This window comes from Dermacentor variabilis, chromosome 11 (genome assembly GCF_050947875.1).
Source record: "Dermacentor variabilis isolate Ectoservices chromosome 11, ASM5094787v1, whole genome shotgun sequence".
Classification (NCBI taxonomy): Eukaryota; Metazoa; Arthropoda; class Arachnida; order Ixodida; family Ixodidae; genus Dermacentor; species Dermacentor variabilis.
Window position 1 is genome coordinate 95,214,952 of NC_134578.1, and position 13,716 is coordinate 95,228,667.

Here is a 13,716-nt window from a genome sequence, read left to right on the forward strand (position 1 = left end):
TGCGTCGCCTTTCTTTAATTCTCTTTAACGCTGTGCGACCGGTACGTCCACGCCATGAACGATATGTGCGTCATCAGCGTGACGTATTATTTTTGACAGGGATATATCGAGCGCAGTGTTTTCAAGAAAGGAAACGTAAGTCACTACGGAACATATTGTCCACGATATGATCACTGCAGAAAACCTCCTGATGGCGAGTAAACGCGCACGCTACTTCGATCGCAGCGCCGCCACGTCATTTTTTGACATATTTCGTCGTCGCATGCCTCAACCGAAACGATGCGTTAGACTTGCCACTCATCCCACTAAGCGAAAAACCTCAGCAGTTTCGGTTTCGTTTTTTTTATAAAAGAATAATTTATTCTGTAAATCTTAAAATAAATCAATTACCTTAAGCAGCTGCATTATAAGTTGTATTGAAGTAATTTAAGCAATCCTAGTGACGCTTGAAGAGGAGTTTAAGTGCCATAGACAAAATTGATATAGTAATATTTCACATACAGCCAAAAAAACCGCCGACAGCCAATCACATTTTTCGAACTTCTGTCGGGCCTGGTCGTACCACTGCCATTGACCAATCGCAATGTACGCTTTTGGTGCCATGAGGGTTACGTGAAGTGGGGCTACTAAGGTTTCTGTACGCTACGCAACCATAGAAACGCTTGGAGGGGGAAGAAGGAAGCCGTAGGAGCCGTACGCACGCGTGCGTCGCTGTGGCCGTATAAAAACCCCGGGAACCCGGCAACTTGCTATGACTGGTGCTGACAGTATCAAGCGTGCGAAGATGGCCTCGTCTCTGGATCAGCTGAAGGAGGTCACCACCGTTGTCGCCGACACGGGAGACTTCGAAGGTGCGTGATGCTTTCGCCAAAGAAACTGAAGGAAAAAAAAAAAAAAGTTATGACGACACCACTGTACCACGTGCCCTCAATTTCACTAAGATTACAGTTGACCGGCCGGTCGTTCGGAGCGGAAAGGAATTCTCGTTTCCATAACAGCTGTATACGTTAATTGTCCGATGCACTGACATGCTAAAAGCGGTGAAATTCACCCGACTGCGTTTCAGTCGTCAGCGGATCGAATACCGCTCAGCACTCCGCTGTTTCCTGCTGCAGGGCGATTCTCTTCATCCGCCGGGAAATTACTGGCGGAAAAGCCGGTCTCCTGTTGCGGCGTTCCCACCTCTACTTTTGCCGGCTGTTGGGCAGAGTTTGCCGGAGGTGGTCGCGCTTCTTCTTTATTCGTCGCCGACCTGCGATGTCGAGAGCGGAATTTCAGCACTTATCAGCGGCTGTGATCAGTTGACCGTCCAGCGGTGCCGAGAGAGATCCTAATCCTATCGGCCGGCTGTCCTTCAAGTTAGCTTTGTAACGCCAAAGGAGACGTTTAAGCGGTGGTGATTTGCTATCACTTATTTGCTTTCGAGTGGGCGTGGCTCCTCTCTTTCGCACCGTACTTTTAACAGCCAAGTTTTTCCTATCTGGCATGACTAACTAGCCCGGCGGTCGCAGTCTTTTCTTTCTTTACTTTCGTTTGTAACTTGTGACGCCGAGAACGTCCACATGCGAAGTCTTTTCGTGCTCTTTAAGCTCCATTGCACGTTACACAACGCCTATGTTTGCGAACGCAGTTTCGTTTTTATTTTTTCTGCAACGCAGTTCCGTTTTTACTTTTTCTACACTTGTCCATAATAAAGACGCGTCTTAAATTGTTTAATTATATTGCACTTTTAACGCACCCTTCTAAGTTTTTTCGTATTGGTTAATGTTCTTTTACATGTACGAGCAGATCGTGCACCCTTGATGCCCGAGTTGTGTGGTGCCACGTCTGTGACGTCATAGTTAATTCTATTTGGGCGGCTTGTGCACGCTTTTACAAAAAGTTTAATTACTCCATTAAGGCTTCCAAAGTTACCAGAGAGTGAGTTCTAAAGAAAGTGAAATTGGCCACAAAAACAGACATATTTGTTTGCTAAAAAAAAAGAGATGTTCCCACGAATTGGGTTTTTTAGAGGCTGCAGGGACTACTGCAGTGAATGACTTGGGTTATATAAAATACAACGCTGTTGCTACTCTAAAAGAATAGGTGAAGATAATACTATGGAATTCAGTGTGGCGGTCAGCAAATGTAGGGGTGGAGTCAGGGGCAGTTGCATTCGTTGTAAGCCTCCGCAACATAATATCTAGCAATGTCACTATCACATGGAAAATTTTGGCAACTATCAGTCTGAATGCTACAAAGGTGTAACATTTGATTAAAAATTGTTGCACCTTAACCTGCATGTTTCACTGCATAAACAACTGTAATAACAATAGCACTGCATGGCAAGGGGACATTGGATGAGTCCCCGAAGAGATGTCTGTTGACTGTACAGGTCAGTGACCATTGAACACGCCCGTGCTGATGGAAGAAAGCATTCGATTATGGTCATGCACGGTCAGTTGTGCAAGTAGTTTTTCTTCAAATACTGAAGGCCCTACTCAGTCGAGCCATTGCAGGAGTGGATATAAATAGAACAATTAAATAATGCACAGTGGTTCAAAGGCATTTTTATGAGGCCATGAAATGTGTCCGTGAAATGTAACGGAAAAAGTTATGTATGAAATATCACCTTGAAAAAATCTGCAAATTACAATTGCAAGTAACCAATTCACGAAGGGTAGGTATCACTTACACAGTCACTTGTAGAATAATTGAATGTATTTGTCCTACGAATACTTTGATTCGATAACATGACACTAATTTACAGGAAAACACACAATATCGGTGAAAAGAAACTGCCAAAGTTACTGCTGTGACTTCGCGAAATGGAAACGTTGAAACGTTGGCAGAGTACAAATAAATGCCTCCGTAGTGTAAACAATTTCCAACGTCAAATGGAATGTGCAAAAATGGTGTACCTACAAATGTTATGGCTTTTGGAATGGCATATCTTTTATGATGGGCTCTCAATTAATGTTTGAAAGGTTCTTAAGTATACGCTGCCTGTAGTATTTTAATGTGGCTACAATAGAGAAAGCATAAAAATTTTAATTTTCGCTAAATGATTGAATGTTTGCCCATGTGCTTAAACTAGCAACACTGGTCAATCAAGGAAATTGAGAGTTCTATGATCCTCGGGCAGTAAATGTGTGCACTCAGATTTGTCAATTAAATGCTTCTGGTGTGGTGTATTCTGAGGCAGCACAAGCAAATGTTCCTGGCAGAGAAACAAGCCTCCTTGCTAGTTCAGATAAAACATTGACTGCCCTGGAAGAAGGCAGTGGTCTTAGTTCCAATCCCTGGACAAGGGCAAATTTTTCTTCAGCTGTGAAACTTTATTAGAAACCTGTATGGGTTTTCTGTGTAGCTTCCTGCTAGAGTTTAGGTGGACGAATATTTTTCCTTTCCAGGTAAACTTTCTCTGCCTTCTGGATTTTGGCAAAACCAACTTGCCAATGGAAAGCCATTACCCTGCAATTATTTTTTCCCTTCTTTGGATGCCATGTCACCTTGGTGTCCATTACTCTGAGGTATCCATAACTGTAAGAGTTAATATGTGTAGCGCCTATTTTACACAAATTGGTTCACTTGTCCACAAGAGCTTCTGTTTACTGCAGTGATGAAGCAGTACAAGCCAACAGACGCCACAACGAATCCATCGCTCATCCTGGCCGCCTCCAAGCTTCCCCAGTACGCTCATCTAGTGGACGAAGCTGTCCAGTATGGCAAGACTAAAGGAAAGTGAGTTCTTCCTTCTGTTTTGCTTGTCCTTGTTTATGCATGCAATAACACGCACATCGCTATCCACGGGTTTCCCACCAGTGGTATCTGACGTGCGTCTGCTTGCAGGATATCATAGTGGATGTTTGATATGATGTAGCACAGTGTCCCATGCCCAGGAAGTGCAGGGACCAGGCGTGTCTGGGCAAAACTGATCCTAACAATGTGTGCGCAAAACATGATCAGATGTTTTGTCAACAAGATTTCTAAGCCATGTTGGATATAGGACCTCGTAAATGGGGTCGGCAGGGGAAGCAATCTTCTCGCCACATGATAGTCTATTTGTTGCAGTTTGTGGCCTTTCTTGGGAAACTTGTCCATTACTGCAATTTATTCATCAGACTCTCCAGGGAAAGTAAACAGGACAGAGTTGGTCAGACGTCTGCTAATTTCGAGAGATCTGAGGAGCTGCTGATGCTCAGAAAATGTTTCTCTCATTCCACATCACTGAGCACGTCCTGGTGGGCGCCTATGTGGTTGTCCCGTGTCACCTTCCTTAGTCCGTTGTTTTATTTGGTGCCTTCATTGTAATCATTCCACATCAACTTACAGTACAGGTTTGTTGAGGTAGATGTAACTAAGCAAATTGGTGTGTCCAACAGTACATTAGCATGTATCATAGATGCATTGCAGTTCTGCTAATACATCTTTTTGATAAGGCAAACAGATTTTCAAGACCCCTTTTCATCTTGGAAGGAGTCCACTGTATGCATGCACCTTTCCTGTGCAGACCTCTGAACTGCCAGAAAAAGTGCCTGCTCATGAAAGGCACGCTGAAACAATTTTGATGATTTTGTACGAATGTACTGAATTGATAGGGCAGGTCCTTCTCATCATTAATTGATGCATCAATGTGCTTCGCATAAGGCTTGTAATTTATTATAAGGTTTTAAACAATGTACATCGCTACCGATCGCAGCACGCCACTCTGGTGAATTTTCAGTCGTCCCTGACCATTTGATGCAAGTTGCCCGAATGATGCTTGTAGGGCGAGCTATTGATTGGCTGCCCAGGGCACGTCACCGATAATTTTCGCAACTTTGTGGTGAACAAATGTTCGTAATACAGTTAAACCTCGATATAACGAAATTCAACATAACGAAATTCTCGATATAACGAAGTATTGAGCTTTTCATAACCTCTTGTCCACCGAACATCATGCATTTAGAACCTCAATATGACAAAATGCGTTTGTATGCCATTTAATATAACAAAATTTCACTGCGCCGTATAGGAATGCCGAGACAATAGATCCGCGGATGCAGATGGTCGTATGATTGAATTACAAGCGGCTGTTTCCAAACACATCTCAAATCGCGCGCGGCGCAACAAGAGCGACCACCGAAGTGGAGCCACGTCATGTTCCGTATAGTCCAAGTGCGATAAGATCCTGTCGCGCCCCGCCCACTTTGTGCTTGAGGTGCGAGTGAAAGTGTGCGAGGGTGAGAAAGAAAGATGGTGGCCTCATGCACGAGTGCCGCCTCCCCGCGCGAGCAGAGGGAAAGAGGGAGTCAAGCGCACGCGAGGGTGGGAGGGGGGGGGTAAGTTGGCGCGCGTCTCGGCGGTGGCTGCGCATGGCTGTAAGCGCGGCTAAGCGCATACGCAGCCGCGCACCCTGCTAGACGGCGTGGCACCATGTAAGCTGTCCTACCGCGTGTTTAGTATTGGAGGTTGCGTAATCTGGAGTCTAGGTGACCCGTTGGAGCGAGCGGCAGACGAAGCATTCGTTTCCTGCTGCAGGCGCTTTTCCTGGTAGCGCCGTCCCAGTGCGGGCGATGCTACCAGCCGCGGGGGTGAAGTGCACGTGAAAGTGTGGCTGGCTTCGCTTAATTCGTACCGCCGAGAAGATATCGTCGACGAACGTGGCATGAAACAGTATCCTTTTTCGCCGGCTCCCAACTTTATCAAAACTAATTATTTTTATTGAAATTGGATTTTTTTTCGATTGCCCGATAATTCGGTAAATTTCGGGGCCCTTTCCAGTGTAAGAAAAATCGATCGGCGCCTCTATTTGCTTAAAAGGTCGTATTTCAGTAGAACGAAATTTCGATATAGCGAAGCAAATTGCCGATTTTACGGACTTCTATATGTCGAGGTTTAACTGTAATTGGAATGTTAGTTAATGGAGTTTTTGGTTAGGGGACGCAAGCGGCTTGCGTACGCAATAACTATAGGGCGACGGTACTGCGCAGACCCAGACGTAGAGGTATATGCACATGTGCAGTACCGTGGCCGCTTGCGTCCCCTAACCTAAAGCTCTCCAATTTGTTTCTATCAAAAAAAAGTAACAGAAAGACAATGCACAAGGACACTTTCTCGCTACACTTAAGCACCTCCGGCACAAAGCAGTTGCCGTCTGCTTGCGTTACAACGTGCTCCGTGTTGATCTCGATCATTTCGCAAGCACCATGGTTCGCTCTTGTTACGTTGTGGGTAGCAAACGTAACGACTGGCAATATGTCAAGCTGCCGCATCACGTCCCTCTGCAAGGCAGCAGACGAACGGAGTGGACTCGGACTGTCGTTAACCGATCGGCGTCACGATTTGCTCCTTTGCGGCCGTCGCTTTACGCCGGAGGATTACTACCACAATAGTGCTTCGTGTGTCCGGTATTCGGGTAAGCGTAAGCGGTTTGGGCCTGACCCTTTCACCTTGCCATTTTGCGGGAGGAGTAGAGGCGCAAATGGCGCAAACAGGAATGGTCTGCACGGTGCAGCAACCTGGTGGCACAGAGCTGAATCAAACATAGTAGCAGTAACGAAGTGTATTCTAATTTGCTGCTGGTGTATATTTTCCGCAGGAGCGTAATCGTGAACACGGTTTTTGTAAATATTTAAGTGTTTTACTGTTGGTTAAAGGGGTTGGGACACCAAATTTTGAGGCTATAAAAAGCATGTTGTAGGCTGCTTCCGTATGCAAGGACACCCAGAACGAGGTATTGGACTCTGCAAACATTTCAAAATAATTTTAATTCAGCTCCAAAAAAGTCGTTAAAAACACCTTCTCGTAGTCGAGACCCATCGCTAGCGCGGCAGTTATTACGTCACAGAGGAGGAACGAAAATATTGACGTCATAGCACACTAGCACAAAAACGTGACGTATGATGAGTAGCGATGAAATGCCGATTACGGAGCCTGCTGAGCCGAGCGACCGAGCATAGCCTCCACTATGACCGAGCTACAGGCATATAGAAATCCTTTCTTAAATCAAAGAAAGCGTGCAGACAAGGACACAAGAGGAGAGAAGTGGACAACACGAACGCCGCACGGCGGCCCGCGAATGGCAAACTGCGTGCGGCGAGTTGCCGTGCGTGAGTGTAACACTATCCGGCCGACTCCGAAAGCGACCAGCGCGGCGTTCGTGTTGTCCGCTTCTCTCCTCGCATAGTCGCATAGTTCGGCAGCTCGGAGCGGTCTCTCGTTCACTTGGCCTTTCTCGATGTGAGGGCCCGTCCACGTTGCCGGCACGGAAACTCTCCGCACGCCGTTTGCCGTTCGCGGGCGCCCGTGCGACGGCGGTTTTGTTCGCGAACGGCGAGATTTCCTTGCCGTAGAGAGGACGGGCCCGGGACCCATTTGTGCGGCAGCCGTACGGCGAAGCGGCCAATCAGCGACCGAGGAGTGGTCAATCTGACACCGAAGGCAGCTTCACCGCCTCTCATCGTTCAGCGCCGCCGATATCGTCGCTAGGCCTTTTCCGGTTCACTCAAAGCTAAACGGCGCTTCGGAATGAATCACCGACTCTCACAAGCCGCAATAATTTCTTACCGTTGTTGTCGCTCTTCGCAATAATTATAATAATCGTGACATGCACTTCGAATCACCAATTGTTGAACTCTGCTAGCAGAGCACGCGTATGCGCGAGCAGACGACGCAGCATAGTTTTACGCCACTATTTTTTTGTGGCCCACGTGAGCAAGCCATGTTGCGTTTCCTCCTCTGTGACGTCATAGCATCCCCCGGAGCCCAGAAACCGAAACCGAAATCGCTCGGTATAATAATGCTATTATTAAATTATTTATCTGATATATATGAATCCCGCTGTGTGTATCGTGCTCCCTGAAGCATGACGCAACGTTTGAATCAACAAACGCATGAACGAAAATTTTGATGTCTTCACCCCTTTAAAGCAATGTCAGCTCCTTGTTTGGCTGGTTAAGCTCTGCGCCACCAGGTGGCTGGACCGTGCAGACCGATCAGGCCGCTTACGTACGTCTACGCTAAAGCTCCTTCACCAGCTTGAGTTAATGCCTCCATCCATCCGCCTAAACGCCGAGCTCGCCTGTGATTACCGGAATGTTGGACACGCTCGGCGCTGCGACGAAATGCTCGCAGCGCTTCGCTGCTGCGATAGCTCTCGCTTGGGGTCGACTGCCAAGCTGCTGGCGGAGAGGTCCCCCCCCCCCCCGTCCCCCGAGAGGCTATCGCGCGCTCTCTCCTAGTCAACCGGAAGTCGATGGCACGACGTGCCATCACGACGCAGAGCCAGTGAAGGCGGAGCTTAGCCCCGATCACTCGGCGAACGAGTTGAGGAGAAAATGCATGGTTATGGAGAAGGGTAACTTGTAATCGTCCGTAGCTCTTAATATGAGACGCTTCACGCAAATTTTGGTGCGAATGATTAACTGTAGCTATACCTTATGTGTCTACAAAATTTGTCTGAACCGTTTGAGAGACCCTCTAACAGATTTAGGTTACACCTGTTGCTTAGCTCATCTTGATGGAAGACTTCCTTCGTGGACGATTTCCGATAGACGCCATTCTGGAAAATGCAGTGCTAGTTCAAGAATATACAAACGATACACCTTGCCTAATTATTATTAAAAGCTACAAGCAATGGTAAATGCTGTGGCTGCCTAAAGGAACACTATATTGTAAACTTCAAGGTGGCGACGCCCCACCTTGGAAGTTCCCACCCCTCCTCGCTGTGACGTCATTGAATTTTGACGTACAGCGTCTGCACGGGCCTATGTTTAGATGCACATCACATTTTAACATAGCCAAAGACTGAGCGCAGGAATATTCCAGAATTATTACTCTGCCACAAAGGCCCAAATGCGCGAAATTCTTTGAAATCCGTAACGTCACACTGATGTATGGGCGCGGCGGTTTTGGCGCAAAATTCGCGGAATGGATGTTTGGCCTTTATTTTCATTTAGTAATAACTTTCACTGTGGAATTACCGATACTACACGTGGTTTCGAATGAGTACTTGATCAATCTAGCCTGATATACTGTTTAGCCTTAGCGTTTATCGACCCGTGGCAGAGTCTTTAACAGTCTGTTACCAGAATCTGTCAGCATAATGATAACCAAAGGCCGCGCTGTCAAGATATCCTGGACTCGGTGCGTGTTTTTAAGAGAGAAGCTGTATGTGGGATAGCCGATTCGCCCGTCAGTCCGTCCGTCTGGCGCCGGTACCCCGGAAAATCCTCCGTCGCATGCGCGAAAGAGAGGCGCGCGTACAGCAGTTTCCCTCGGCTCCGGGAACAGTAGGCTACACGTCAAACATGCTCCTGAGGAGCAGACAGCTTTCGATCAGCAATGCCACGAGCAGAACTGGGAACGCACTGATGCCCTCCAGGCGACGCGTCAGTTGCAGCCCTGAAATATGTCAACCGATCCATCTTCTGGCGGCACGCATCCCGCAGCCAATATCTATCGAGCGGATCCCACGCGACCTTCTAAGCTTCCAAAGCCGTGCGGATTCTGCGACCCGTCTAGCGACCTCTCCATCGTCACTGCCTCAGCTTTCATCTAGATGATGCTACCCTCCCTTTAACAAGAGAGGAACACCTCCGGCGCAACACACGTGCTCTCATACCTCCGTGTGCGGTAAAGCGCCGCCGCGGTCTTAGCCGTGCAGAGGAGGTTGCGCTTCGGAGGGTCCGGGTCGGGGGTTGCCCTCACTCCTGCCGTGACTCGGAAGTGGCCGTACTTTCGCCACTTATATCCTCGCCCTGGGTGTCCGCACTGCAAGTCGCGAAATGCTGAAGCCGACGCCCACCACCTGCTGTGGGTTTGCCCTACTGCACTGAAACCGACGAGGCTCCGGCACCTCGCGGCAGCGGGACTCTCTCCGCATAATCCGAGCGATTACACTGCGCCGACGCAGGGACCACATTATCGATCCCTCGGATTTCATTAGGTCAGCAAATCTTTTTTTTTTTTTCATTCATTTAATCATCCTTACTCACCCCCATCCCATACCCCTGTATGCCCTGAGGCATTTACCCTCGCATTAAAATAAGAAAGAGAGAACCGGGAACGAGCTCGTCCACGCCGTGCCGATGCCGCAGCCCGCGCACAAGAACAGGCTCGTGCAGCCGAGCTCAAGCAGCAACTGCGCATAGAGGATCCGGCAGCCTACCGAGCCGTCGTTTAATGAACCGTCGGGATTAACCCACTGATAAACACCGGGGCCGCACGCTTCAGCTTCGGTGGTCAAGCGTCTGTACGGAGTGCTTGGGCGGTGCTTTTTTGCTTTCCTTTTTCGGACCGTACGAGACCTTGCAGAGCCGTTGCGCGGGCGCTTTTCGCTTTCTTTGTTCGTTTCATCACGCAAGAACAAGGAAGGCGGAACGGCCGCGGTTCCGCTTTCCGCGCGCCGCTCGGGTTTGACCAACTCCGACTGACGAAACCGCAGGCGCTTGTCGTGAGTCGGTCGGCGCGCGCACCGGCCTCTTGAGACCTTGACGGACATATGCCGGGTTTTCCCGGATACAAGCCAACCTCTGAACGCGCCGACAGGCAGTGGCGTCATTGTCTGAACACATTTTGCACGTCGAGCATTCTCGTGATGTAGCTTATTTTTTTTTTCTTTCATCGTGTTGGGAAGCGTCAAGACTGCGACGAATTCGCAAGAGTGCCGGGAACCTCCGCGCTTTTACGCCTGCGCGGTGTTTGTACGAACGTCTGCGATTGAAATTAAAGCAGGCGTTGGTGCCCAAGTGGGTGCATGCACCTTCTTTTAATTTCTTGCATTCCACTTCTTTTTTCTTTTGTTAGCCCTCAACTAATATTAACGTACTTGCGAGAGAACGACATTTAATTGCATCATGCGCGCGGCGAGGCGGCAATGGGAAAAGCTGGAACTCTAGGCAAAGGAAAAATAAAGGCTGAACGATGCCACGCACATCTTGGAATGTCAAGCGAAGATTTCGCGAAGTGGTTAATGAAACGCTGTGAATGTGCAAATTTCGTTCCTGCATCTTTGGCGTAAATGGAACTGGCGCATGTAGCTCTCGTGCACCCGTGCTACGCCACGTGGTACACTCGGTGATCATCTCAACATGCCGTATAGTTGGCGTTATACTAAGTATACGTGCGATTGTGGGCTAATAACGTTTAGATCGCCGAGCTGGGAGACCGATCGAACTTCGATCCCACCACCGGGCGCGTCATTACATTCTTTTTTTTATAGTGAGCTGTTCGGCAAAGCAACACCGAGCAGCCACGGCCTGGAAAGCCCTGGAAAGTTCGCCTAGAGAGCTTCGTTTAAAAAGAAAAAGAATTCGGTAGTTGCTGGGTGCAGCAGTGAGCCTTGAAGATCTTGGTGCAGGATGGTCGATTTGGGTTATGCGCGGGCAAATACGGTACGCGCAGGTCGGCGCGGCCCTTGTCTGCGCCCGCGTTCCTCACCTTGTCTTTCGTGCGTGCTGAATCGTTCGTCTACAACTTTGTAACCCTCTTTTATTTCATTATTTTTATCTTTCTTTACTTCCTCGGCTCGGGACGCCTATTTCTAGTGCGGTTGCCGTTGCGTGGTGTTCTTGACGGTTAAACGCGCACGTGATTTTTTTTCCCTTCGTCTTTGTAGCTTTTTTTTTTCCCTTGCCCTGCCCTGCATTGTTTCCTGCTAGGCCTCGTATTTTTTTTTTTCATCTTGTTTTCTGTCCTGAGTATGCGTTTGGCAGCTTTCGTCTCTTGCTGGAAGCAGCCGTGGCCGGTGGATCGAGCGAGAGGAGGACCTTGGCCGCTTTTACGTTTTTTGGCTTCAGTCGGGCGTCGACACGGCCGGTCTCACTTTCGGCGGCGCTTTGACCTTCACGAGTCTGGGTCTGGCAAATTGAGCACTGCCTTCCAATGTCAACGATGGTGTAGCCCAGTAACGCTGCACCGTATATCTTGCGTGTCTGTTATTTATCTTTCAACCTATCTTGCAACGCCGTGCGCACGCCGTAAGGTCATTGGTCGGTACCATGATGCTTAGCGCTTCGCTCGGTTCTTGAGCTCACAAAGTGGACACTGTCGTGACGGCTAGCGCAGTGTGCGGGGACGGAAAATGGCGGACAGTGCTCGACGCGCGCTTTCAGCGGGTGCCTCTCGCTTCGCGGCTGCATCGTGTTGCCAGTGACGTCACAGTTGTGCTAGTGGCGTTCGAATCTACTCTCCCTTCCTGCGAGTGCTCCCAAAGAGAGTCCAGTTGCGCAATGTTCCGCCTTCTTACGGTCCTGTGCTGTGTGGGAAAGCCGCTCTTCGTGCTTGCAGGAGCCAGGTTAACGAGCTGCAAAAGAATAAAAAATTTCTTGTATTTTAATGAGGCTCGGGCAACACTTATTAATTGTGCAGATGAAGTTCGCCTCATTGAGCAACATTTTTGACGAAATTCAACTGTGTAACATGTGCTACATGAATAAATGTTATGCAGCAGTGGTGCACCTGGCAACAGATGATCTGACTACTCCTTTCTGGTTATGTGCTTTCGTGTTGGTGTGCTTTCGTATATTCTGAACAACAAAAACGCACCAGCACCGTAAGAAAGTAAAGTAATTTGAGCAGAAGCATGTTTGCTCCGGTCATTGCCTAGAAAACACGATGACATCCTCGGGATGTACAATTAAGTACGTTTGGATGTCTTCGGGACGCCCCACATGAGCCTCAAAATATTTCCATAAAGTCCATTTGTTTGGATTCGGTACGTCCTTGGAGGAGCGTTTGCGGATCTTTTCAGTGCATGTTCAGCACATTTAAAAGACCTAGGCATCCACTGGCTGAGTGAAGATTCGTTGTCTTAAAAACTGAAGTGACCTTTTTTCTGCCCACAAAGGAAGAAATTCAGGCTGAAAACTACAGAATGCACTTGCTGCTTGACAGAGTGTACTCCAATGGACAATGAATGTCCACCAGATATCCAGAGGACAACATTTGGTGGACATGTGGATGTCCTGTAGATATCGGCACATATCTGCCGGCTGTACTATGGACGTCTAGGAGCTTAAGGCGCAACCAAGAGGGTTGTCCAGCAGATGTCCCGTGCACGTCAAAGCCAGATATTCAAACGTCCCAGGGATGTATACAAGACGCTATTTACTCTTTCAGGATGTCCACAGGACATCCATAGGATACATATTTTGCAAATATGGAATGTCCGAGCGGCGGCAATTTTTTTTATTTCATTGCATATGTACCGGCACCAGAGGTGGTCTTCCGCCACTGAGGTCGCTGCCATGTCAGTGCTATTGCAACATTCACATGCATGTTTTTTTTTACTGCAATACAAGTGCTGCAACACACAATTATGGCACTGATGTTAATGGAGACCCATCTTACTGGTGCACAGCTAGGAAGGAACGGACACTTTTACTGCGCATTTAAAATTTTTTGGAATGAAAAAGCAACACACAACAGTCGACGCACATGATTCCAGATGTCGGGCTGCAAGCTGGAGGCCACAGCACTCATAAGCAACTGTGGGCAATCTTCACATAAACATTCTATTGAGTAGGCCTCAGCTTCTGTTCAGGTTATGTGACGTATATGAAAAGGTCAGCAAACTGGCATCTTTTATAGGCTGGTGGTCTGTGGACAATGCTGTATGGCTGTCTTCAACAAGTGGTTTTCTTTTTCGGTGATGTTTCAATCTATCTGAAACATCAGGTATATAGATGTCATCTTGAGGGTTGCCAATTTCAAGAAAGTGCATCTAATGAATCACGCAATCGCACATGTTGG

General features: G+C 48.1%; 1 protein-coding gene across 1 annotated transcript in view; it reads left to right on the forward strand.

The window, feature by feature from the left end:
• Positions 1–644: 644 nt before the first annotated feature.
• The window catches only part of Taldo (transaldolase), a 38,920-nt gene continuing 25,848 nt past the window's right edge, over positions 645–13,716 (forward strand). The window contains exons 1-2 of the mRNA XM_075674568.1: positions 645–851; positions 3,600–3,723. Of these exons, the coding sequence (XP_075530683.1) occupies positions 752–851; positions 3,600–3,723 (224 nt within the window). The 5' untranslated portion in view covers positions 645–751. The remainder of the gene's footprint in view (positions 852–3,599; positions 3,724–13,716) is intronic.